Source organism: Alexandromys fortis, unplaced genomic scaffold, assembly GCF_014885135.2.
Source record: "Alexandromys fortis isolate MF-2015 unplaced genomic scaffold, M_Fortis_MF-2015_v1.1 scaffold_29, whole genome shotgun sequence".
Lineage (NCBI taxonomy): Eukaryota > Metazoa > Chordata > Mammalia > Rodentia > Cricetidae > Alexandromys > Alexandromys fortis.
The window spans coordinates 5,807,040-5,830,476 of NW_026067891.1; the positions used below are offsets into that span (position 1 = coordinate 5,807,040).

The 23,437-nt window shown below is 49.3% G+C and overlaps 1 protein-coding gene across 3 annotated transcripts; it reads right to left on the reverse strand.

Moving 5' to 3' along the window:
• Positions 1-176: 176 nt before the first annotated feature.
• On the reverse strand, positions 177-21,633 carry Slx4 (SLX4 structure-specific endonuclease subunit). 3 transcript variants are annotated; one of them, XM_050128873.1, is made up of 15 exons: positions 20,929-21,633; positions 18,946-19,173; positions 15,181-15,370; positions 14,209-14,421; positions 12,116-12,318; positions 11,676-11,992; positions 10,852-11,065; positions 10,426-10,511; positions 9,299-9,448; positions 8,549-8,715; positions 5,576-7,779; positions 2,541-2,643; positions 1,816-1,995; positions 1,573-1,686; positions 177-1,212 (listed from the first exon to the last, which is right to left on the reverse strand). In XM_050128873.1, exons 1-15 carry the CDS (start codon positions 21,278-21,280, stop codon positions 861-863), a joined length of 5,073 nt encoding a protein of 1,690 aa, XP_049984830.1. In that variant the 5' UTR covers positions 21,281-21,633; the 3' UTR covers positions 177-860. The 3 variants fall into 3 exon arrangements, with proteins under 3 accessions (XP_049984830.1, XP_049984750.1, XP_049984902.1); XM_050128793.1 differs by having other exon boundaries at positions 1,573-1,995; XM_050128945.1 differs by having other exon boundaries at positions 1,573-1,995; positions 20,817-20,931.
• Positions 21,634-23,437: the final 1,804 nt, after the last annotated feature.

Below are 23,437 nucleotides of genomic sequence, written 5' to 3' on the forward strand. Positions count from 1 at the left end.
GAGACAGTGGATGGACGAGCAAGAACCGAGTCCTATGCCTGTTACCTAGGACCAGAGATAATCGGGCAATGAGCAGCCTGGCACCCGGGGTAAGAGTGTGTGCAAAGGCGCTGGGGGCAGCAGGGCAGTCGGGCTCAAGTCGCCGTGTCCTCATAAATTTCACAGAGAGGAACATCTAGGTTTATTTACTTAGTATTTATTTTAAATAAAGCCTTGTTTTTATTGCACTCATATAAAACAACTTCACGGTAATTAAAACAGACAAGGACATTCACAGGCTATGGGAACCCAAACGTCTGGCTTTTTTGCCTCCCCAGGGTCCACACTGCTTCTGGGTCAGAGGTTTAACACACATGGGAGGAACCCACAAACAACATGCTTACTTTGGGGGTCTTCACAGTTGTGCTGGGCCCTATTCAAAGTCCTGCTTAGAGAATGCTGGTGACACTGACAAGGGTCTGGGTAGGCATCAGGTCAGAAGAGCACCTGTGGTGTGGTGGTACAGGCCGCCCTGGGGTGTCTAGGTTGGTCTGAATGCTGAGAAGGCAGGCTGGGCCTGATGCTCATCCCAGAATATGTTACCAGGACAGCTGTGCTTGGGTGTAGTAGACACAGAACGGCAAGAGAAGAAGGCGTGGGTCTTGCCTGGTCAGCTGGTATGGCCCACTGCTCTCAGGAACACATAAGATGGGGATCCTGCTTGAGCCTGACTGACGGGGGAAGAGAGGACCTGGCTCTAAATCCAGGGGCGACACAGAGCAGAGAGTATGCTGGGGACGTCACTTCCAGAGACACGGGCTGCTGTCCTGAGACACACCCGGTGAGGCCCTCTGGCAGCTAGCTACTGAGGTGGAAGCCTGTCATTTCTGGTCCTTTTTCTTCCTGCCCAGCGGCTGCCGTCTCCTCTGTTTGAGCTTCTCCTTTCGGGCTGCAGCAGTTGTGAAGGTGATGCACTGGGCATCGAGGATGTCCAGCAGCTTGCCCATGGCCACAGGAATGCCCTCCTGCTTCAGCTCAGCCTGGAGTTCAGCCAGCTCGAGAGGCTGGTATGTCAGCACCTTCCTGTACAGGGCAGGCGTGGAGCAGATGTAGCGTCTCACTGCCTCCTCTGTGTCTGCCGCCCGGCGGGCAACCTGTGATGCACTGACCCCCTCCTCGTCGTCCTTGTCTTCACCTGCAGACTCCAAGGCAGCTCCAAACCCACAGGAGGAACTGAAAAGAACAGATGATGGTCTGGGCACCCTCCCTCTATGGCCCTAAGACCCGGAGCCCCTTTGAGGGGAAGAGAGTTTCAGGGCTCTGCTGAGCCTCGCATGTGACAGGAGTCCTGATGGTTCCACGGGTCTGTGGTTTCAGGATTCCTGGCTGGGATCCCCTCTTAGCCAGAAAGCTCTAGCATAAAAAGGAAGTTTCAGAGTTTCAAAGGCCTGTAGGGACTCAAGGAGTGAACCTTTAAACCACGTGGGCTTCCTGCAGAGGCCCAGAAATCAATGGGATTTTGGACACTGGCCATTATGTGTCCCCAATGCCCTCTCACACCCACCGTTCAGAGGACACATGTATGACCATTACCTGTGAGAGCTGAAGGAGTTGTCACTGCCATCCACAGAGGTGGCCACGGACTCCTGGGAGGCTGGGAGCAGGGCGTCCCCAACAGGGCCTACAGGCGGCTCCCCAGCTGGCAACCTGCTCGGGTGGGAAACACTTTCACTGCGCTGTTTCTCTCGATGCCGAGGGTTCTTGCTCTTAGTGGGACCCTTGGCTCTTGGAGCCCCCAGACCTGCAGTGGCTTTGATCTGGGTGTAGCCTCCTGACCTTGAAGGCTTGTAGGTCTCAGCGGTAGACACCTGGCTACCAGGTACCTCCGGGCTGCAAGGTAGCTGGGAAGACTGGATTTCATGCTCTGAGTCTGACTCCAGCGTCTGGTGAGTGTACTGGAAAATCTCCTTCAGTTTTAGAACCATCTGGCGTTTGGGCAGAGCACGGACTCCAAACCTGCATGTGGGAACAGGTGGGCTTCAGGGTCCAACGGTGCAGCCATTTCTGCAGAGCAAGGCATGGCTCCATTGGACAGAAACCTTACAGCCTGACTTTCAGGAGTGTTCACGCCAGCTGAGCTTGCTCTAAAGGACATCCACGCTGGAGAGTCCCAGAGTGTTCTCAGCAGTGGTGGAAGCAGCCACTTCACCAGGCACCACGCTGAAGAGCAGTATTTTTCACATTATCTTAGAAAACGAAGTCTCCTTACTTGGATGGCATGGCTAGGGCCCACGCCTACCAGTATGGACCATGGAGACATATTTCCTAGGACAACCCTCAGGTGTTAGTTTCTTGAGCTCAGAGCTGGTGGGAGAGAAGAAAGGCCCAGCACCCACCCACTCAAGCAACCATGCCCTCTGCAGAGCGGCCTGCAGGACGTCCCTCTCAGCTTAGGGCCACCTCATCTCCCAGACCTGAAGGGGTGCTGCGTTATTCTACTTCCTGGGCCTGGTTACTCACAGGAGACCATGGAAGCAGAAGCCTGGAGGAACACTACCAACCTGTCCAGCTCCTTCTTCAGCACTGGGGTCTCCATGATTGAATACCTTGGCATTGGAGTTATAGGCACTTTGGGGGGCAAGTTCTTTTTCCGATTAGCACCTTCTGGATAAAACACGAGAAGCACAGGTATTAGCGTGACAGGCATGGATTTGCTACCACTTCTTGCCCTGGAAGTGTCACATGGGAAATGACAGACCCCAATCGACACCGTGCCCCAGGACAGCCTTAATGGCACCATCACCATTTGGAGCTGTATCTTCCCATTGGGAGGGGCACACAGCAATTGTGAGGAAGCATGCCATGTCTGCAACACTAATGTCGGGGAGCAGGCTCTGGGCCTCTTGGAACAACAGCCCAGCACACGCTCTAACCACTGGGAAAGAGCAGCCTGCCGAACAGTGACGGCAGCGGATGACCAGCAGCACCGACAGCTCTCACGCTTAGACATCAGAACCTCCTGATCAACAAGGAAAAGACCATGCAGGATGCTGCGATGGCTCAGTGAGTGGACAGTGGGGCCCACCCCCAGCCTGACGACCTGAGTTCATCCCGGATGCCACACTGAAAGGAGAGGACTAACACCAGGGCCATCTCCTAACCTCTGCATGCACGTGCACACACACAGTACAATATAATTATAAATAAACAAATATTGGGGCAAGCGACTCTCCAAAGAAGATACACAAATATCCACTAAATACATAAAAGATGCCCAGCATCACGAGCCATCAGTACAAATGCACTTAACAGCCCCTAGGAAGGAAGCACGGGCGGTGCTGGCGGGGACAGGGAGAGCTGGCGCACCCACCTCACACATGTCTTGGTAGGGGAATACAATGAAGCAGCATCTTGGGGAAAATTGTGTGGCAGTTCCTCAAAATGCTAACCACAGCTACCCTGTGATCCAGCAGTCCTGGACCTAACTACCAGAAATGAAATTCTGTCTGCACAAAGCAGGATTACTCTAACAACTCAAATGTCCACTAATGGTGGATGGATACAGTATTCAGATGCAATAAATGAAGCGCAGCAGAATCTCGAAAAACTTGTGCTAAGAAGCCAGTTATGAAAGACCATACATTGTACGAATCCCCTTAAAAATGCCTTCGGGGGTGGGGTAGGTGAGAGCCGGCTCAGCAGCTAAGAGCACTGGCTGTTTCTCCAGCGGACACAGGTTCAATTCCCAGCACCCACATGGCAGCTCACAACTATTTGTAACTCCAGTTCCAGGGGATCTGATACCTTCACGCCAATGAACATAAAATAAAATTAAATAATCAAAAAAAAAGATAAAAATGCTTTAAGGGAGCAGCACAGACACTGAGAGAAACAATTAATAAATGGGACCTCCTGAAACTGAAAAGCTTCTGTAAAGCAAAGGACACGGTCAACAAGACAAAACGACAGCCTACAGAATGGGAAAAGATCTTCACTAACCCCACATCAGACAGAGGTCTGATCTCCAAAATATACAAAGAACTCAAGAAATTGGACACCAAAAGATCACATAATCCAATTAAAAAAAAAAATGGAGTGCAGACCTAAACAGAGAACTCTCAACAGAGGAATCTAAAATGGCTGAAAGACACTTAAGGAAATGTTCAATATCCTAAGTCATCAGAGAAATGCAAATCAAAACAACTCTGAGATTCCATCTTACACCTGTAAGAATGGCCAAGATCAAAAACACTGATGACAACTTATGCTGGAGAAGTTGGGGAAAAGGGAATACTCCTGCACTGCTGGTGGGAATGCAAGCTGGTACAACCCCTTTGGATGTCAGTGTGGTGATTTCTCAGAAAATTAGAAAACAACTTTCCTCAAGACCCAGTAATACCGCTTTTGGGTATCTATCCAAAGGATGCTCAATCATTCCACAAGGACTTGTGCTCAGCTGTGTTCATAGCGGCTTTGTTTGTCATAGCCAGAACCTGGAAACAACCTAAATGCCCCTCGACCGAAGAATGGATAAGGAAAATGTGCTACATTTACACAATGGAGTACCACACAGCAGAAAAAAAATAATGACATCTTGAATTTTGCAGGAAAATGGATGGAGCTAGAAAACATTATTTTGTGTGAGGTAACCCAGACACAGAAAGACAATTATCACATGTACTCACTCATAGGTGGTTTTTAAACATAAAGAAAGCCAGCCTACAAACCACAATCCCAGAGAACTTAGACAACAATGTGGACACTAAGAGAGACTTACATAGATCTAAACTACATGGGAAGTAGAAAGTAGAAAAAGACAAGATCTCCTGAGTAAACTGGAAGCATGGGGACCTTGGGGGAGGATTAAAGGGGGGAGGGGAGAGGCAGGGAGGAGAACAGAGAAAATGTAGAGCTCAATAAATATCAGTAAAAAAATGTAAAAAAAAAAAAAAGAATATCTTCTACATTGAAAAAAAATGCTTTGGGGGACGAGGCAGTGGTATTGCATGTTTTTAATCCCAGCACTCAGAAGGCAGAGACAGGCAGATCTCTGTGAGTTTGAGATCATCCTGGTCTACAGAACGAGTTCCAGGACAACTAAGGCTACAAGAGACCCTGTCTTGAAAGACCATAAAATAAAAAATTTAAAAAAATTAATGGAGATGCCAGGTGGTGCAAAACTGAGAGGTTTAGGTAAAAGTATTGCTTCAGCTCCCAAGACAGCCTGGTGCAAACAACTCCACCTGCTCACGAGCTGAGACAGGACTGAATTTAAGAGACCCCTGCCCGCTACCACTGAGCTGTAGCCTTATCCCATGACTGAACTTTTTAGGGAACCACACCTCGCCCAATCGCCTCTGGCTGCTGGTCCTGGAAGTGAGCTCACAGGAGATAAGGGCAGGCTTGGGGATGCTGACTTGCTGACTGTGAAGTCTATCCTAGGGAACAGTCACTTCTACTCTGTGGGAGAGTCTGGGAATCAAAGGAGAGGTCTTGCCCAGATGAGCACTGCTAGCCCAGCTTTCCTCCCCAGACTTCCACGCCTCCATGAGTAAAGAGGAAAGGACAAGATCTCTCGGGCCTCACAGCCACTCACTTGGTGTCTCCGGACTGTCTGGCTTCAGAGCTCCGGCACTCAGCATTTGGGCCACCGGCGAGGCCTCTGGAGAGTGTTGCTCTTCCTCGTCCCAGTCGTCCCACAGAGCTGGGCTCATGAAACTCAGTTTGCTGCTCCCTGGAGAGGCAGCCTGTGAAGACTGCTCTTGAGACTCTCTCAGGGCCCCAGAGCTTCCTCGAACGGGGGTGCTGCCCAGGAGTTCTGGGGAGTGGCAGTCATCACCACGCAGCGCCTCCTGGGACTGATGGTTGGGACTGCTTGTGGTCAGGGGGCCAGTCCGCTCCAGATTCAAGTGGTCAATTGGAATGGGTGAGAGAGGCTCATCATGCCAACAGTAGTCACCCATGGGAACCGGGGGGTCACCATCTAGCACAGGGCTGCTGTTTCCTTGATGGGAAGCCACCTCCTGTTCATCGTCACTGTCCCCAACTTCCACCACTTCATCAGCTGTGGCCTGGTTTGGCAGGCATGGCCGCGGTGACGAGTGTTTCTGGGGCCACTTGGTAAGATCAGGGGCGGGACACGATGGCTGTAAAGAAGGCTTGTGGCACCTGGAGTATGGATGGGAAGGGCTTCTGCAGCCCTGCCGCCCACTCTCAGGAGTTCCCTGAGTAACAGGCAGTTTATAGGGCACGATCACGGAGAGCTTCTGCACTGCTTCCTGCACAGGCCTGCGGTCTACAGAAGGCCTGGGGGTGTGCTGAGCAGTCTCATCTGGCGGGCTCCTGGTCTTAAGGCTTAGGATTTGGGTCTGTGATGAGCGATCACGACTCCTGCAGGCCCCCGGAGTAGCAGGCACCAGCCAGGAGGTGTCTGTGGAGCTGCCCTCGTCCAGGCTGTTCTTCTGACTGCAGAACAGCCAGGGGATGTCTCTGCTTCCCAGAGCAGACTGATTCTCCCGCCGTCCCTCCTCTTCCCTGCGGAGCCCGGCTTCTCTCTTTGGTGGGCTTTGGGAATGTTCTTGATCTTCATCGACATCGATGACTGAAAACAGTTCAGAGGATTTGGGGCTAACGTCTAGAACTGTCCTTCCTCCTGGAGACTCCTTAGAAATTAACTCTGTCTTGCTGTGCTCTAGTTCCAGCTCTTCGTCCGAATCCAGTAAAAGGATAACCTCATCCTCTTTCTTCACATGACATGGAGGATCCTGGGTCCTGGGACTCAAGGGATCAGGAGCTGACTGGGTCAAGTCAATGGGAGGAGACTTTGCCGGGGAAATCAGGATGCCCCTATTTCTGCGTCCCAACATGGAGCTATCTCGTTTACCCTTCTGGTGGCCGGGTTCTCCCAGTAGTGTGAGAATGGTACTGTCCCTTTTCTGCTTAGATGGTGTAACTGGAGACAGTGAGCTTGGGGATGACGCCTTGGAAATGCTACTGCGTGGCTGGGGCACCGATGGGGATAAATTGCTTGTGGGATATGAGAGAAGCCGTGACCGGCTGGGACTTCCACCTACAGGAGACTGTGACAGGAGGAAGCAGGGGGAACGGGCCACTTCTGCCTGCCTCTCCCTAGCACTGCCACTCGGCTCTTCGTGACCAGCGGTCATTCTGGACAGCTCAGATGGGTCTCTCTGAGTTGATGCAAAGGGCTGTTTGTCATCACAGGCCTTGGTTGGGAGCAAAGGTGAGCACTCTTTAGTCCTCACCTGCTGGCTCTCAGAAGGGCTACAGGAGCTAGGCTGGCCAGCTGCCTCCTTTAGTGCCTCCTGGGTCCCTGCTTTCCCTGCCCAGGCCGAGCACTGGTCCTGGGGTAGAAGGGAATCTCTTTCCTTTTCCCAGTTGATTGGCCCAGATGACTCCATCTGTCCTGTCTGCCTGCTACTCTGAGCACCTGCCAGGGAAGGCTCAGAACCTGGACTGTCCTCTCCGAGCCGGATTGTGTCCTCATCTGTGTCTGCCGCGCTTCCCGCCTGGAGCAGCTTTCTCTGAGTGGCTGCGAATTCATAAATTTCTTCCATTTCTGCCTCATTCACTTTTTCTCCATCTTCTTCACAGAGCTCAGGCTTCACCAAAGTCTCTGCTTCCTCCTCCTCATCTGCCCACACTGACCTCAAGAGTTCTTGGAAATTCTCGGCTCTGCTTTTACAGTTCTCGTGTTCCTCCTCCTCCTGTTGCTCTCCCTCCAAGTCTGCCATGACAGGCACTTGTTCACACAGGTGAACAAGGTCACTCACACCAAACCTGCAAGAGGAGACACTGGATTATCACCGCTCTGTACAGAGGCGCCTTGCTGGCACCTGGACTGGTAGCCGGAGCAGCTCTCATGAGGAGGTACCAGGATGTTTCTCTCGTGGCCTTTCCCCTTGTGCAGGATCACACTTGGTCACTTGGTTATAGCTCTAAATAGCACCTATGGTACCTTAACTCCACTGGTGACAAAGTGGAGGGGTGTCAGGCTGAGCTGCTATGGCTACAAAATCAGGCAGCACTGAGAGTCACTCAAGACCCAACCACAGCAGACAGAACTGTTGGCAGGCCAGCTGACCGCCTATCAGAAGGCTCCGAAACCCAGTCAGCGCATCTCAGACCCCATCACTGAGCTGTTGTTCCTTCTCCAAAAGGCACCCAGGGATTCACACAGCCTGGGAGGGGTGAGGCTTTACCCAGAGGTTTTCAGCTCTGTTAGAAGGAAGGATGTGTGCCTGATGCTGGGAAACTCTTACGGGGGACAATCAAGGAGCTGCATGCTATGCGTGTGTCTAAGGGTGCTGAGGCCAGAGCTCCATCTACCATGCCAAGTATAATTTCCCCTGCAAGCGTCCACTCTAACCAACCATCATGTACTGCTCAGGGTTGTGGCTGGGGTAAACTTGGGATTAAAAGATATGATGGAAGTTTTATAGGCTCAGCCCTGGCATTTTGATAACCCTGCCATGCATGAGCTGTCAGTCTCCCAATTCATGTCACCAACCCTAAAGGCTGTGGAGTGTGTGCAAAGTACAATCCCAACCTGAGGGCCAGGGCACGCAGTTCATGGGCCAGGCTGGGAGGCATGTCAGTGTCTGCCATGTAGAGATAGTTCAGAAATGCCAGGGCAGCCTCAGAGCTCACATCATTCAGCAGGATGCGCTGGGTCAGATCCCCGTCCTCCACAGCACAGAAGCCTTCAGCATTTACCTGCAGGCAGGGGAACACAGAGGTTTATTATAGCCTGGAGTGACAGCCTGAGATCCTGGGGGTGGGGGGCAGTCTTATGTATTTTCTATAGTCTGGACCTATGTTTCCAAAATCATATGAGGATGGATGTCTAAGGAACATTTTAGTTTCCCCTTGACAGATGTATCATATACTCTAAGCATGTCTGACTTGGGCCTGTGGGTTGCATGAGTCCCAGGATAAAGATGAATATGGCCCAATGCATTTGCAGACAATAATATCATACTGCAGTACTAAAGGTTGGACACTCCTGTGTCTAGAACTTTCTGACGAAGACTGAGTGGTCTGCTGGATTCCCATGTGGGGGCTCAAGCTCATAATCTCAGCATTTGGGAGACTGAGGCAAAGGGTCCCAAGTTCCAACAGAGAGAGAGAGAGAGAGAGAGAGAGAGAGAGAGAGAGAGAGAGAGAGAGAGAACACGATTGGGAGATTCTACAACGATGCAAATACTAGTAAAGGAAGAAGGAAAACCTTCTTTCTGAAAAAAAAAAAAAAAAAAAAAAGAGGGAGAGGAAGCAGGCTGTCAGCACCCTATGTACTTACATGTTGAATAAGAAGTGGGCATCGGGCATAGAGAACGAACTTGTGGGCATAAAACACCTCTCCGCTGTCAATCTGGAACTGGATATCACTCAGGTGTGGGTTATTGACCATTGTCCCAAAGTCAGACACCAGCAACCCAAGGGAGCAGAGCTGGAACAGGAGGAAAAGAGAGTTGTTAGCTCACTCACTGCTTGCTAAGTGAGCTCACACACTGAGAGGTGTGTCAGGGAAGACCAAGGGCCTGGCCATGCTTTCCTCTCCAGGATGTGCACATGAGGTATGAGGCTCTATCTCTAGGCTACATTAAGGACCTCATCTAACCAGAATGGCAACTGCTAGTTTCTTTCTCAGGTTCTCTATTACGGTGTGTTCCCTGACCTATGATAGGAGGAACAGTGATAGACAGACATTTTTAGAGCTCATAATCATGTACACACCAAGATCCCTGGTTCTCAGAGTAGCCTGACGTAAAGGACCAGGACCCTGAGCCCAATCTGTTCTGGTACCCAATACTTCCTAGCTACATGCAGGGACATCACCAAGGTGGTCCTCTGCATAAGAAGGTCCTATGACCGTGGCGGTGATGCACACCTTTAAGCACAGCACTCAGGAGGCAGAGGTAGGTGGGTCTCTATGAGTCTGAGGCCAGCCTGGTCTACAGAGTGAGTTCCAGGACAGACTCCAAAGCTACAAGAAACCCTGTCTCAAAAAAATAAATAAATAAAATTAAAAAAATTTAGAAAAGAAAAAAGGTCCTGATGAAATACCCATCTTCCAATGCCATTCATTACCAACAAAAATATACTGGGTTGTTAGTTGGAGTCCACCTCATAATCCATACAGAAGAGGCACAGTGAGTTTTTAATGAATGAAGGAAATCACTAAAAAGCAAACATACAGAACAGATGTCTGATTGAGGCAGTCACTTAGGGAGCCAATGATCTCTGGACTCCTCAACAAAGCTGGCTCTGAGAACTGGCTGCTGAGGACACCCACAGTGTCCAAGCAGAGGAGGCCTGGGACTCAGCCCCACCAAGGGTTGTCAAGGTATATTATTTGGGAACTAGACCACAGAGCCAGGACTGAACTGACAGGTTAACTTGCAACAAAGAAGTCTTCATACTTACGGAGGCGTGGTCACTCCTCTGAAGGGTCTTCTTAGATGGCAGGACAAACCCAGTCAGTGGAAGACTGTTGGGTTCCAAGTCCAACCCTGAGAGACAGATTTACAGATTAAAGGGATTTTGTCACCTCCCAAGCAAGCAGTGTCAGTCCAAGGCTTGGCTGGACACATTATTTGAGGACATCTTCACTTAAAGTAACCCTCCCCCAATTATTTCTACCCATCTCCCTGACAGAGAAGTGGAAGGATTGTAAAACAGACAAGACTGGCCCAAGCAGCTCTGTCTTTGGCTGGAGTTTAGGAAAGATGGTGAGACTCACGACCGCTCTGCATCCCACCCACGTCCGAGGGCAGACACTGAGCTGGGATGAGCAGAACCTCGCGGCAGCCCACACGCCAGTGCCACCCAGCACCCCACCCAGCGTCTCACCTGTGGGTGCTCCCAGACTGCTGGACCACGGGCTGGTGCTCATCCCCTCCTCTGCCAAGTCCACAAGATCCTGAAGAGCTTGGTGCTCCCTCTGAGTGGAGGACAGCGGCTGGCTCTTGGGGCTGGGGCTTATGGGAGGGCTGCTGTGGGAAGCAGGGGGCCCTTGGGTACTTGGCTCTCGCTGCTTAGGCAGCTCCAGTGACACCTCACATTCCTGAAGGAAGTTGAAAGTGACTGGTTATTGTCCCGGACACGTTCTGCTGCAGCCACCCTACACATGCACAGCTACATCTAAAGTTGCAGATAGGACAGGGCCCTCAAGGGAGACCAGTCACAGCCAGTCACAGCCAGTCACAGCCAGGAACCTGCAGTGTTGGCAGCTTTTGTCATGGCTCAGGTCTACCTGGTGCCTCCAAGTGTACAGAAGAAGGGTCGGCAGAAACTGGCAGCCCACTTCATGTCCTTTACATGGCCAAGGCTGGACCTATGCAGGACCGCCTTCAGCAGAACCGTCTCAAGTATGTGTTCAGGACCTAGGTTCCAAGGCTCTGTCTCAGAGTTAAAACCTGGACATGGGTGGACCTGGACTTCACATTTTAAACAAGCTTTCTAGCAATGTTTTAAATGAAGGGAACCAAAGTCCTTTTTTTCGGCAGAAGCGCTGCCGAGCTGCTACTGAGAGACATGAGGCATAGCCAATGCTCTGCTGCTTCCTCCCCATTCTATCTACTGGACTTCTCATCCAGCCCCAGTATCTGGCTGCATTTCTAGACTATCCGCCTCTCTCCAAAGCCCACCCATGGTGTTATGAGGAGCAGGCTCACCTTGGGAGGCCGTGGGGACACCACTGGAGGGACCAGGCCTGCTGCATAGAAAGACTCCTCAGCCCAGGCCCCTGTGAGGGCACTGCACTCCCACAGAAAATTCCGCTTTCCTGCAGGCAGCTGCAGACGCCGGCCTGCATGCCCCAATTCTTCCTTTAAAATCCTGCTGGCAGGAAGTGGCGGGGTACAGGCTAGGTCCACTTCCTCTGAAAGGAGCTGGGCGACGCGATCCTCAATCTGTCTACTTGTGGTCTCAAAGTCCTGAGTTAACAACTGCGGGGGACACACTGGGGGCTTCTTTCTGCGGCTTTTCTTCTCTAGAGAGACACAGAAGCGGCTGGGTCAGAAATGGCTCTGACCGTTCACCCAGCAGCTGCCCTAACTCTCACCCAGCACCCGGGCACCAAGCTCTCCCCAGGCCTTTGCCCAGCCACATGTACCTGCTCCTAGCCCTATCTTCTGAGAAAAAGCATTTTCTAGTCTGAGTGGGGGCACAACTGGACACTGCTCCATCTCAGAGCGAGACAGAGCCATGGCCACCAGCAGATCTTCAGATGGAGCCTCGGGCATATTGGCTTTCCGCCTCTTCTGTGGCTCCTTCTTGACGGTGGCTCCTTTCCGTTTCAAACTTCCAACATGGTTGCTGAAGTTAAAAGATAACCACAGACAAAGGTCAGGGAGTGCCTCTGATTCTGGGCCTCTTCAATCTTACAGGAAACAAAAGATGGATGTGTCTGCCCCATTGCAATGAGCCAACAATTGCTTGGGCTTTCACTGTGCTGATTTTATTTGTTGTGAGCTCATTCGACCCTAACCTAGAAATTTAGCACACTCCATACACTGGAGGGCCCGGGCTCTTTCTTGACCATCAATGGTACCCGAACACCTAGATGTAGCTAAACCCTTGTGGTCTATAGGTCCAAGTAGGCTCTCTGTAGTGAACAAGTTCTGCCCACTGAAACTTCAGATGCTCCCAGGACAGTCCTGGTTGGACGGATCCTGTCCCTCCTTCAGGAGAAGGACAGCAGCACCTCTATCCAAGGCCAAACGACAAGGCCTCCAGACTCTGCTGCCACGAAGCAGCTGCCCTAAGAGCTGACCCCTCTCTATCTTGCAGAAGGCTTGTGTGAAGGCTTCTTTGGCTGGAAAGAAAAACCTACTGTCTGAGTGAGCCCCAGCAACTGGGCAAGGAGGAGGTGTGCTAGGGAGCAGCTCTGGAGAGCCTGCCCTGCTGCGGGCGACATAACTCAGGCTTTTGCAAAAGCTCATTGGACACTGGGCAAGTCAGAGATTCTTAGGTGTGGTCTTGGAAGGCGTAAACAATTCCTAACTCAGCTAACCACAGGCAAGATAGAGGGCACCAGCCAGCTGCCAAGAAGTAGGCATGAAGAGCAGCCCTGATGCTGTCTGTACCTGTACAGGGCTCGGGCTTGGGGAAATCAAGGAAGGAGTGAGGAAGGCAAGAAGATACTCGGACCAGCATGGTTCTCTAGCCATGAAATGCTGGCTATTCCAAAATCCAAATACCTTGGCTTGATCTCAGCACAGGAACATTCAAAGCCCCCTTAGGAAAGGTCCAAAGTCCCCTGAGTATGTTCAATTCTCATAACTTTCTACTCACCAGCCTTCTAGAAGGACCCATGTACATCTAGTTTCACTATTTGGAGGTATTTTAAAAGCATGTAAGTTTAATCTGTGATACAAGCAATAGATTAGATTCTAAGGCCTCAAGTCTTTCTGCCCTACAGTGCTAGTATGGATATACTAAATGTAGGTAGACTCCCTGGCTTGGAGAACCCCCTCCGCCCACTGTGATCTCAGCTGTGGCCCAGCCCAGCAGCTGATAACCCATGTGCATGGTAGTGACTAGGATAAAAAACTTCCCACAAAAGTCTGTAAAGTTAGGGGTCAACTTAGATGTACTCGGCTCAGGAACAGGGGACAGAGCTGATCCTCTGCTGCTTGCATCCCTGGCATCTGCATGTTGAGGATGGCTTCCCAGCTGCTAGGGGAGTCTCCTATCTTAATACATAAGCATCAATTCGTGCAATTAAAAAAATACATTTCTAGGGGAGAGTGGGGTGAATATAAACAAAAACCATTCTATTGGATTCTCACAGAATAACAGATAGTCTTGAGGTTCTGCCTAGTCAGCTCTGGATGGGGCTGAACAGTCTGATTAACAGTATGAAAATGCAGCTACACTAAGACAGAAACATGCTGTACAACCAAAACAGGGAAGTAAAGCAAATACCAAACTCTTATAAGCTCTGGAGTGGTCACTGTAGGATTATGGGACTGGCAACACTGGAGAAAGGATCAAGAGAGCAGTAGCAATTCTTTGCATGGGTGATTCCACATGATTGCAAAATCCTTGTGCTCCTTAATCCTTTTTTGACCATGCTCAATTTCCTGAATTGTTTCATTCCAGATTCCAAAAGAGAGCTGGTTCTCCCTAACACTGTAAGCAGCTTTTCAGGGAAAGTCTAACTGGAGTGAAAAGACCGTTATTTGGCTCCTTCATCTGCCTTACCTGGGTACTGGAGGGCTGCTGCCCCCGTCGGGCTGAGCGGTCTGTAGCCTCACAGCCTGGAGCAGGAGCTGGGGACCCACCTCCATCTTCACTGCACACTGCTTCAAGTGACTCATTCGGCTCTTAGAGGTGAGGAATGGTTTACCACATATTGGACAATCAGGGATCTGAGGTGGAGCAGGTCTCAGAGCCTTTTCTGCCTCATCAAGGCATCTGCAGGAAGTCAGTAAATACAAAACCCTCAAGTAACATGGACTACAGCAAATGCTTCATCTACATCATCGTTCCCCAGGGCTGGTGCTGCATGTCTCCTGGAAGTCAGCCTCAGACATAAGCTTTAGATGTGTGTGAGCAAAGGTGCCTCAAGAAACTGAGGACTTACCTTACAATCCAACAATTTCACTCTCAAGTAAAAGTCCCAAGGAAATGAAAACAAGTGTTCAAACAAATCCATGAACCGTGTGTTCACAGCAGCACTCCTGTAAAAGCCACGAGGTGGAAACCCACGGGTCTGGCATGGATGAAGTAACTGTGTCTGTCCACACCATGGCTCACTGCTCAGCCATAGACAGAGTGGTGCTGGAGGGCGACACTCTGACACAGAGATAGGCTCTGCAAACATAGCTAAGTGCAGGATAGACACAGGACAGACACTGTGGGTTCCACACATGAGTGCACAGGAAGCAGCTGTTAGAAGAATGAGGGAGGGGGCAGCACAGTGACTTCCAAGGGGGAGGACGCTCCCTTTGGAGGTGATGAAGTAACCCAAAACAGACGGAGGCGAGACGTGCACAGAAGCCAAGGACTTGTGCCCTTCAAGTGGATGAAAGACAGCATGGGGCTTGTATCTCAGTGGGTGCTTAGGAAGAGGGGTACATAAACGAAACTGAGGTGCTGTCCTCATGAAAGGTGTCAACACTCCCAAAGATGCTATCCGGTGTCCTGGAGTTGGGACAGCCCTGCTGCTCCTACCTGTTCACATGCTGCTCCCTCCGGGTCACATTCATCGCAGAGAGGTTTTTCTGACACATCTGGCAGAAGAACAACCCCTTCTCCTCCAAGCTGTCATGACGTGAAGATGCTTCCTCCTTTCTGAACTCCTGCTGTAAGGCCAGGGCCATAGCAGCATCGCTGTCTGTGGCATGGAGCCTTGCCTTAGACTCTGTGGAGTGGGTAAGCATCCAGATCCATGAGAACAGACAGGCACCGTGACCTTTACCCCTTTGTCTTATCTACAGCTCGAGTATCATGGGCACTAGGCAAATACAAGAAACTAAAACCTAGCACCACTCTGCACTCCTGTTTAGAGGCGCAGCCTAGGGAGAGTGGGCACTGGGCGGGGGACTCTTGGAACAGCTCTTTCCCACTTCAGCATGCATACAGATTACCCGAAGCTTGTTAAAATGCATGCTTTGGCATCACGTAGCTGCCAAAGGAGAAAGATACCAAGAACCTTTGCTGATAAATCATAGCCTCATGGCGATATACAGATTAATAGAATGGGTTAATTTAAGATATAAGATAGCTAGAAAGATGCCTGAGTTGTTGGCCAAAGACTGTTGTAACGAACATAGTTTTTGTGTGATTATTCAGTCTGGGAGGCCAGGAACGAAACAGCAGTCTCTGCTTACATGCGGTGTCTCACAGATGAGCTCTGCCAGGTCATAACCATTACTTCAGTCTACCACTCCTTCCACAAGTTCAAAAACAGCACAGCTTCATTTGGTGCCTTCTTTCTTTTGTGGTATTAGAGATGAAGCCCAGGACTTCACATATGATAAACTGTACCACTGAAGTACAGCCCACACCCAGCTCCTCTTTTCCTAAACAGAGGGATGGTGTATATTACTTCCTGCCACCACATGCCAAAAGGACTGAAGACTCAACAAGATGTCCAATCATTGCAGGTTGAGAATCCTTTGAGCTCTCAAAGTCAAGACAGCAAATACAGCACCCAGAGACCCCGTTGTTGTTAGCTATGGATCCTCCAGTAGTGTATCTAGCTGCTCCTTTACTTTAAAGCGAGCACACAAGCATGTGCACATGTGTGTATGTTGATGTGCGTATGTGTACATGTGTGTGGGCCACAGGTGATATTGGTCACTTGATCATTCTTAACTTAGTGCAGCAGGATGTTTTCTATACCTGGGCTCATCAGCTCAGCTAGTCTAGCTGTCCAGTCGGCCCCAGTGATGTCCTGTATCGGTCTCCCAAGGCCTGGGATTTCAGGAGGGCCCATATGTGCTCAGCTATGCTGTGGGTGCTGAGGACCCAACTCTGGCCCTCATGCTGATGTGGTAGGCACTCTATCCAGTGAGCCTTTTACCTAAACCTTCTGTACATACTCAGCAGAGATGAGAGCCATGCTGCTTAGAGGATCACCTGACAGTATGAGCCTCTAGGAATACAGAGCTCACAGCCCCTTTGAAAAGTGGAGGCCAGGCCGTTTAACCCCGAGCTGGTCAGACCTCTGACTCACTCACAGTATACCTAAAATACAAGGGACGGGGAAGAGACAAAACGATGGCATAAACAAATAATCAAGCAAACCCAAATGTGGCAAATTATGAGCCAATTAATTAGTCTAGACTTTTCAAAAGTTAATGTAAAAAAAAGTTGGGAACTATTCTACAATCTAAACTAAAAAGATTTTATTCAGAGCTGGGTATGACACTTGAGCCTATAATACTAATACTGGAGATGGGGTTAGAGGTATAAGGATTAACCCTGAGTTCAAGGCCAGCTTGGTTTACATAGTGAATTCTAGAGCTACTAGCAAAATCTTGTCTGAATCCCACCCCCCACCCAAAAAAAAAAAAAAAAAACTATTGGAGCTAAAGCAATACACAGCATGTGAACTTTGTTCAGGAAAAAAACAAGCTACAAAAGATAGCTTGGACAACTAGGGAACTGTTATGAATTTAGGTGTAATGATGGTATTGTGCTTATGCGAGAAAATCTAAGGGTGGCGTGTCAACGATGTCACGCCACCACTGACATCAATGGTAAGTATAGAGAAATACGTACGGCAGGAGCATCTGCAACCTTCTGGGTCTAGTCTGCTGCCCAAGTCCAGAACCATGAACAAAGCTAATTAAGATGAGAAAAACGACCTGGGCAGTGGTGGCACACGCCTTTAATCCTAGCACTAGGGAGACAGAGGCAGGTGGATCTCTGTGAGTTCGAGGCCAGCCTGGTCTACATAGTGAGTTCCAGGACTGTTACAGAGAAACCCTGCCTCAAGAGACCAAAAAAATGATGTGAAAAAACAAAAAAGTATGTCTGTGGCTAAGTGTTACAGCTGTTAAATCTAGGTAGAGTGCATAAAGCTATCTTTCCTTTCTCAACCTAGGGGTCGTGACCCCTTGGGGTGGCAGATCATATATTTACATTACAATTTGTAACAGTAGTAAAATTAATTATAAAATAGAAATAAAATAATTTTATGGTTGAGGTCAACACAACATGAGGAAATGTATTAAAGGGTCACAATGCTAGAAAGGTTGAGTATTGGCATTTAGGGTTTGTTATTGGGTTTTGATTTTTTTTTTCTTCTTTTTTTTTTGATTTTTTTGAGATAGGGTTTCTATGTGAAAGTACTGGCTGTCCTAGAACTTACTTTGTAGAGCAGATTGGCCTGGAATTCACAGAGATCCACCTGCCTCCTGAGTGCTGGGATTAAAGGCATGAATCACCAACACCTGGCTTTGCTTTGATTGTGGGGGGGGGGGCCAGAGCCAACATTAGGTGTCTTCTATTGCCCTCTACTTTTCCAGGGATCCTGTATATCTCTCCAGTTTTAGGGAATAGTGTACACCACCACACCCAGCCATAGATGCTGGGGATTTGAATTCAAGTCCTTGTGTTTACATTTTACACACTCAGCCATTTCCTCAGCCCCTACTGTGGTTAAAAAAAAGAATAAAAAACCTTCCTGTAAAAGAATAATTTCATAATAAAAGGAGGGAAATGGGAATGAGAAGGGAGGAAGGAAAAGAGGGAGTGAAACCATGTAAGAAACTAGGAGCTAAAGAGAGTTCAGCGGTGATGGGTGCATAGTGCTCTTGCAGAACCAGAGTTTGCCGCCCAGTACCCATGTCAGACAGCTCACAACTGCCTGTAACTCCAGCTCCAGGGGATCCAACATACTCTTCTTCTGTGCTGTAGAGTAATCCTTTTGTGCACTGTGGAGATTTGTCACTCAGAGTGGTTTAATAAAGAAGCTGAACAGGATAAGGTTAGGTGGGAGAGCCAACTGAGGATGCTGGGAGGAAGAAGGGTGGAGCTGGGGAGTCACCAGCAGACATAAAGAGAAGCAAGATGGGCGTGCCATACTGGGAAATGGAACCAAGTCATGTGGCAAAACATAGATAAGAAATATGGGTTAATTTAAATGTAAGAGTTAACTAATAACAAGCCTCAGCTATCGGCCGAGCATTTGCAATTAATATTAAGTTTCTGAGTGGTTATTGGGAAGCAGCTGCCCACACAGGAAAACCCCGCCTACACTTCTGATCTCCACAGATACTGCACTCCCGTGTACATACCCCCACACAGACACATACATACACATAATTAAAAGTAATAGTTTTTACAGGGACATTCGTTCTTCAGCTAGCTCCAGTGAGGGGTGAGATAAACACACAGGAAACCTGTGTACAGAAATGAAGCCACTAGGCTCCTTCTGTCTCCCTTTCTTACAGTCTTGTCTTAGGAAGCAGAACACGCTCACCATACCGTTTTCTGCCACCGTCTCCGCCTGAGGGCTCCTCGGGACATTTTCTTCCAGTGTGGGCTTTAGGGAGGAGTCTTCTGAAGCATGCCGCAAGCGCTCAGGGTCTGCTCTCTTGAACTTCTTCATCCGTTGGAGAACCAGCTCCGAGGCTCTGGGTTTGGAGGGACTTGGCACGGCAGTCGTGGTGAAGCAGGACGGAAGGGGCTGGGAGCCGCCATTGGGAGCACTCTCTGGCAGGAGGAAAATATGCACAGCATTTGTCCTTCAGGTCAGACTCAAATCCAAAACGCCTTTACCAGCCAGTTCAGGCTTCACCTGACTCGCGGGAGTAGGAGCTGCTCACTTGCCCGCACACTATGGCAAGAGACCCAGCAGTGGCGGGAGACTGGGTCCAGTGACTGCTGATGAGCTGGGGGGGGGGGATGCAAATACTCTCAAGCTAGGTGGCAGTAGTGGCGGTTGCACACTCTGAATGAACAAAAACACTAAGCTGTACACTTTAAGAGTAAAATTATGGAATCTGAGCAATACCTCAATAAAGCTCTTATTAAAGAAATACTAATGACAAGTGTTTGTCTCTTTCTAGGCCAATTCTTTAACTTGAGATTCATCTATGGCCTTCTGTGGGGATTCAGGAACCCCCGAAGCTACGAGCCAATTTCGCACGTATGTAGGTGCAAATCACGTGGCGCTTTCACCAGCTGCACAAAGGGAGTACGAGTGCCCAGAGTACTGGGCAGCTTTCCGCAGGCGTTCAGCGGTCTCCAGTGGCTCAGACTTTACCACCACTGCTGAAAGACTCTGCACACACACTAGAAAAATGTTTTTGAGGACACAGAGAAGGTGAGGGAATCAGAAACAGAAGTCAGAAGCCTGAAGAACACATCATGCGTACGAGGCTGGTTTCAGTTCTGTGTGAAGAGGGTAGTTATAGCAAGCACACGGCTGAGGATGCCGAGGGTGACAGGGCAGGGAACCTGAACCTGTAGTGCACCCTCTGAAAGCCTCCTCAGCGAACCAAATTGGCTACCCATGCCAACCCACCTACCTTAGAATTAATTCACAAAAATACAAAAAGCATCATTATTTTTAGGCTGACATGACTACTGTCAACTTCATAAACATCTACGGCAAACGGAGCACAGAGCTCCTAAACACACTCACAGGATCTCACAAAGGGACACACAAACTGTGGTCACAAGTGCCACAACCATCCACATCATCAATAGCTGGCCTCGTACTACAGCAGCCAGTAAGAACAGCTGCCTCTGTGCCTAGGGGAGATAAGTCTAGGAATCCCTATGGAATTCCAGCACTCAGGTCACAGAGGCAGGAGGATCTCTGTGAGTTCAAGGCCAGCCTGGTCTACAGAGCTAATTCTAAGGGGGCCAGGGCTGTTATACAGAGAAACCCTGTCTCGAAAATCAAAAACAAAAAAACCATAAAGACAAAAACAAAGTACACTATCTGCATTTAACCTGTGTACACCTAGTATGCTTTAATTCAGCTACAGATTAATATAACATCCACTACACAGTAAATGCTGCACAAATAGTCGCTACACTCTATTGCTAGGGAATAAAGACAAACAAAAAAAAAGAGAGAGGAAAAATAGACATTAAGCACAGCCTATTTCTTTCCTCAAATGTTGGCCATGTGACAGAGGGTGAACCCATAGACGAAGAGAGCCAACTGCAGTTGCTGCACAAACTATATGATCTGTAAAAACAAAGTATTTATTCTCTGACTTTTTGTTTTGTTTGAGATAGGATCTCTTTACATAGCCATGGCTGTCCCAGAACTCAGTATGTAGACCAGGCTGGCCTCACTCAGCCCCTGCCTCCTGAATGCTGGGATTAGAGGTATACACCACCTGGCCTTTTACAGCAAGTTTTCTGAGCCTCGGTTTACAGGAGCACACATCACGTGTGATTCGCTCTCCAGAACCAGATCTGGCAGTGGGTCCCAGTGGCCCTGCTGGTTACCTGTCTGAATGCTCTGTGCTTTCTCACACAACACAGGCTGTGGGGCAGGAGCAAGGACACCGCCCTTTCCATGCACAGGGAGGGCTGGGTCCCCTTCTTGGGATTTGGGTGCCCCTTGCTTTTTAGTCCTAGAGGCCTGGCTGCCTGATCGAGGTTTCTTCTCTGAAGGGCCTTGAAGGCTTTTGCTCCTGGTGGCAGCTTGACTGGTTTCTTTCAGTGTGCCTCTCTTCTGAGAGCTACCGGCGGCCTTCGGCTTCTTCCTTTCTCCAGACACTTCTTTGGTTGCATTTTTTCTCACCCTTTGGAAAAAGCTGGCACAGAGTTCTTTGAAATCATCATCTGACTCCTCCATCGTTCCACCCGCTTTGAGGTTTTCAGGTTTGTCTTTAGGGGAGTGAAGAGCGATCTGGAAACATGTCCACAGAGGAGACACTCATGAATAAGCCTGCTTCGGTCTTACCACACTAGGGCTCCTCTTCTCTCTGATTTACTTGGAGACTTTGCACAACTGCTTTCCTCTCCATAATGACTTAAATATCGTTCTTCAATTTGAACCCATAGTTAAACATGTTTTAAAAATTCCCTGTTAACGTTCACAAGGGAGAGAGTATGCTGCTGTCCAACTGCTGCCTCTGAGACAGAACACATGGGAACTGATCCTCCACGATCTCCATGGTGATAAAGGGTATGGGTGCATTTAATTTCGTATCTGTGGAAAACCAAAAGCATCTAAGTATAATTAGACAGCTATTGCTATTTTATGTCATTTCTTCCAGGAAGGTACAAGAGCATGTAAGGTATGGGGAAAATCTCCAAGGCACAGCCTGGATAGAAGTCCCACAGTATGACCCAGCACAGAGCACATGACACACACACACACACACACACGAATGCACACCTAGAATCCTGCCAATACAAAATCTCCAGGCAGGAAAAAAAAATGTGTATCTTGAGAGTATGTTTTTTTTTATTGAAATTTGGAGAAAAACATAAAGGCCAGCTGCCACTAAATAAATGTCCCCCAATTACAGGGAGCTCATCTCCCTACAGTGGCCTCAGACCCCAGCTATTGTTTTCTCAGATGATGAGGCTGTCACCAAATGTTGCAAAATGACTGGAATAAAGAGATAAAGGGTGTGTCCTTGTATACCCAGGAGAGCACAGAGGCCACTCTTTTCTGTCCTTAGTCCACAGGGGCTCGCTACACCGCCTGCATGCAAAGGTTGGGCCAGTGGGCGTGAGTGTTTCCTGGGCACACAGTGCACTGGGGTTCAGAAATCAAGACTGAATAATCTGGATTTGGGGAGATGGTTCAGTGGGTAAGTGTGCCTCCTGCACAAGCACAGGACCCAAGTTTAACTATCCAGGACCCATGTCAAAAGGCCAGTGCTGGGTAGAGGGTAGCGGAGATGGAGACAGGATTGCCAAAACTTGATGGTTAGCCAGCCCACTGGAAAATTCCAAGCTCCAGGTTTCCTCCCTGAGAGACCCTATCTTGAGGGGATAAGGCCGACAGTGATAGAGCGGTATACCCAACATTCTCATCTGACCTTGGCTGCACACGCGACCGTGTACATGCGTGCATGAGTGTGTACACACACACATACATACATACACACACACCACCCTAAATAACCCAATGGCAGAAATCTATTCATTCCAAATCTAGTAATGCAATAATCTTGGGGGTTTCCCTATTCCTTCAATGGGCCCTGTCCCCCTCCTCATTCTGTACTGTCCACATGGTTGTCACAGCGACATCTGTCAAGGCTTATAATCACTTGCGGTGCATAACACTTCTTGATTGCTTGTGTACCAGACGCTACACCAAGTGCTGTTTAAATCTTTAACTCATTTAATCCTTACAGCAATCCTATGTAATACAATCTACCATCATCTTTTCTTTAGATCGAGGAATCAGGCACAAGCAAAGTGAGGAACAGTCTTGAAGTGGCAGGGCAGGGATTCTAGGCAGTGCGGTTCAGGTCCTACGATCCTACGTTTTTATTCACTGAATTATCTGTTAATGAAGTTCAACCCCTCAGTTAGATACAGATTTTATTTACTTTATAATCTCTGTGGCTTGTCGGGTACCCAATTATCTGTTGAATCCACAAACTACAAAGGGTTTGATACAGTGGGAGCGAAGAGCAATGGGAGAGGGAAAGGTCTGCTGGGAGAGAGAGCTCAGGCACAAGGGCCCGGGACATCAGGCAAAAGCAAACTGAATTTTATCATGCTAGATATGCAGACTTCACACTCCATCAGTGTTGAGGCCCCACATCTCCGCTGACAACCGAGTAATAAGACGTCCCTCTCCTCCGGTAGGTGCTCCACCAATATATACTAAACGACATAACGGACCCCACCAGGCCGCCAGCTTCCAGAGGGCAGAGCACTCGGCCTCCTGGGCACCCTACCTGACTGCCAGCTCCCTGCAGGCGACGCGGGAATGAATGGATGGGGGGCGGGGCAGAGCCTCCCCGCGTACCTTTACTGGAGACCCAAG

What these genes read in the sequence shown, in the direction of transcription:
- Slx4 (XM_050128793.1), bottom strand. Translation starts at nt 21,280, where the DNA reads ATGGAGGAGTCAGATGATGATTTCAAAGAACTCTGTGCCAGCTTTTTC. An exon ending in GGAGACGGTGGCAGAAAACG is followed by an intron (nt 15,371 to 18,945) that starts GTATGGTGAGCG and finishes CCCACTCCACAG; the next exon opens with AGTCTAAGGCAAGGCTCCAT. An exon ending in AGACAGTCCGGAGACACCAA is followed by an intron (nt 2,644 to 5,575) that starts GTGAGTGGCTGT and finishes TGTTTTATCCAG; the next exon opens with AAGGTGCTAATCGGAAAAAG.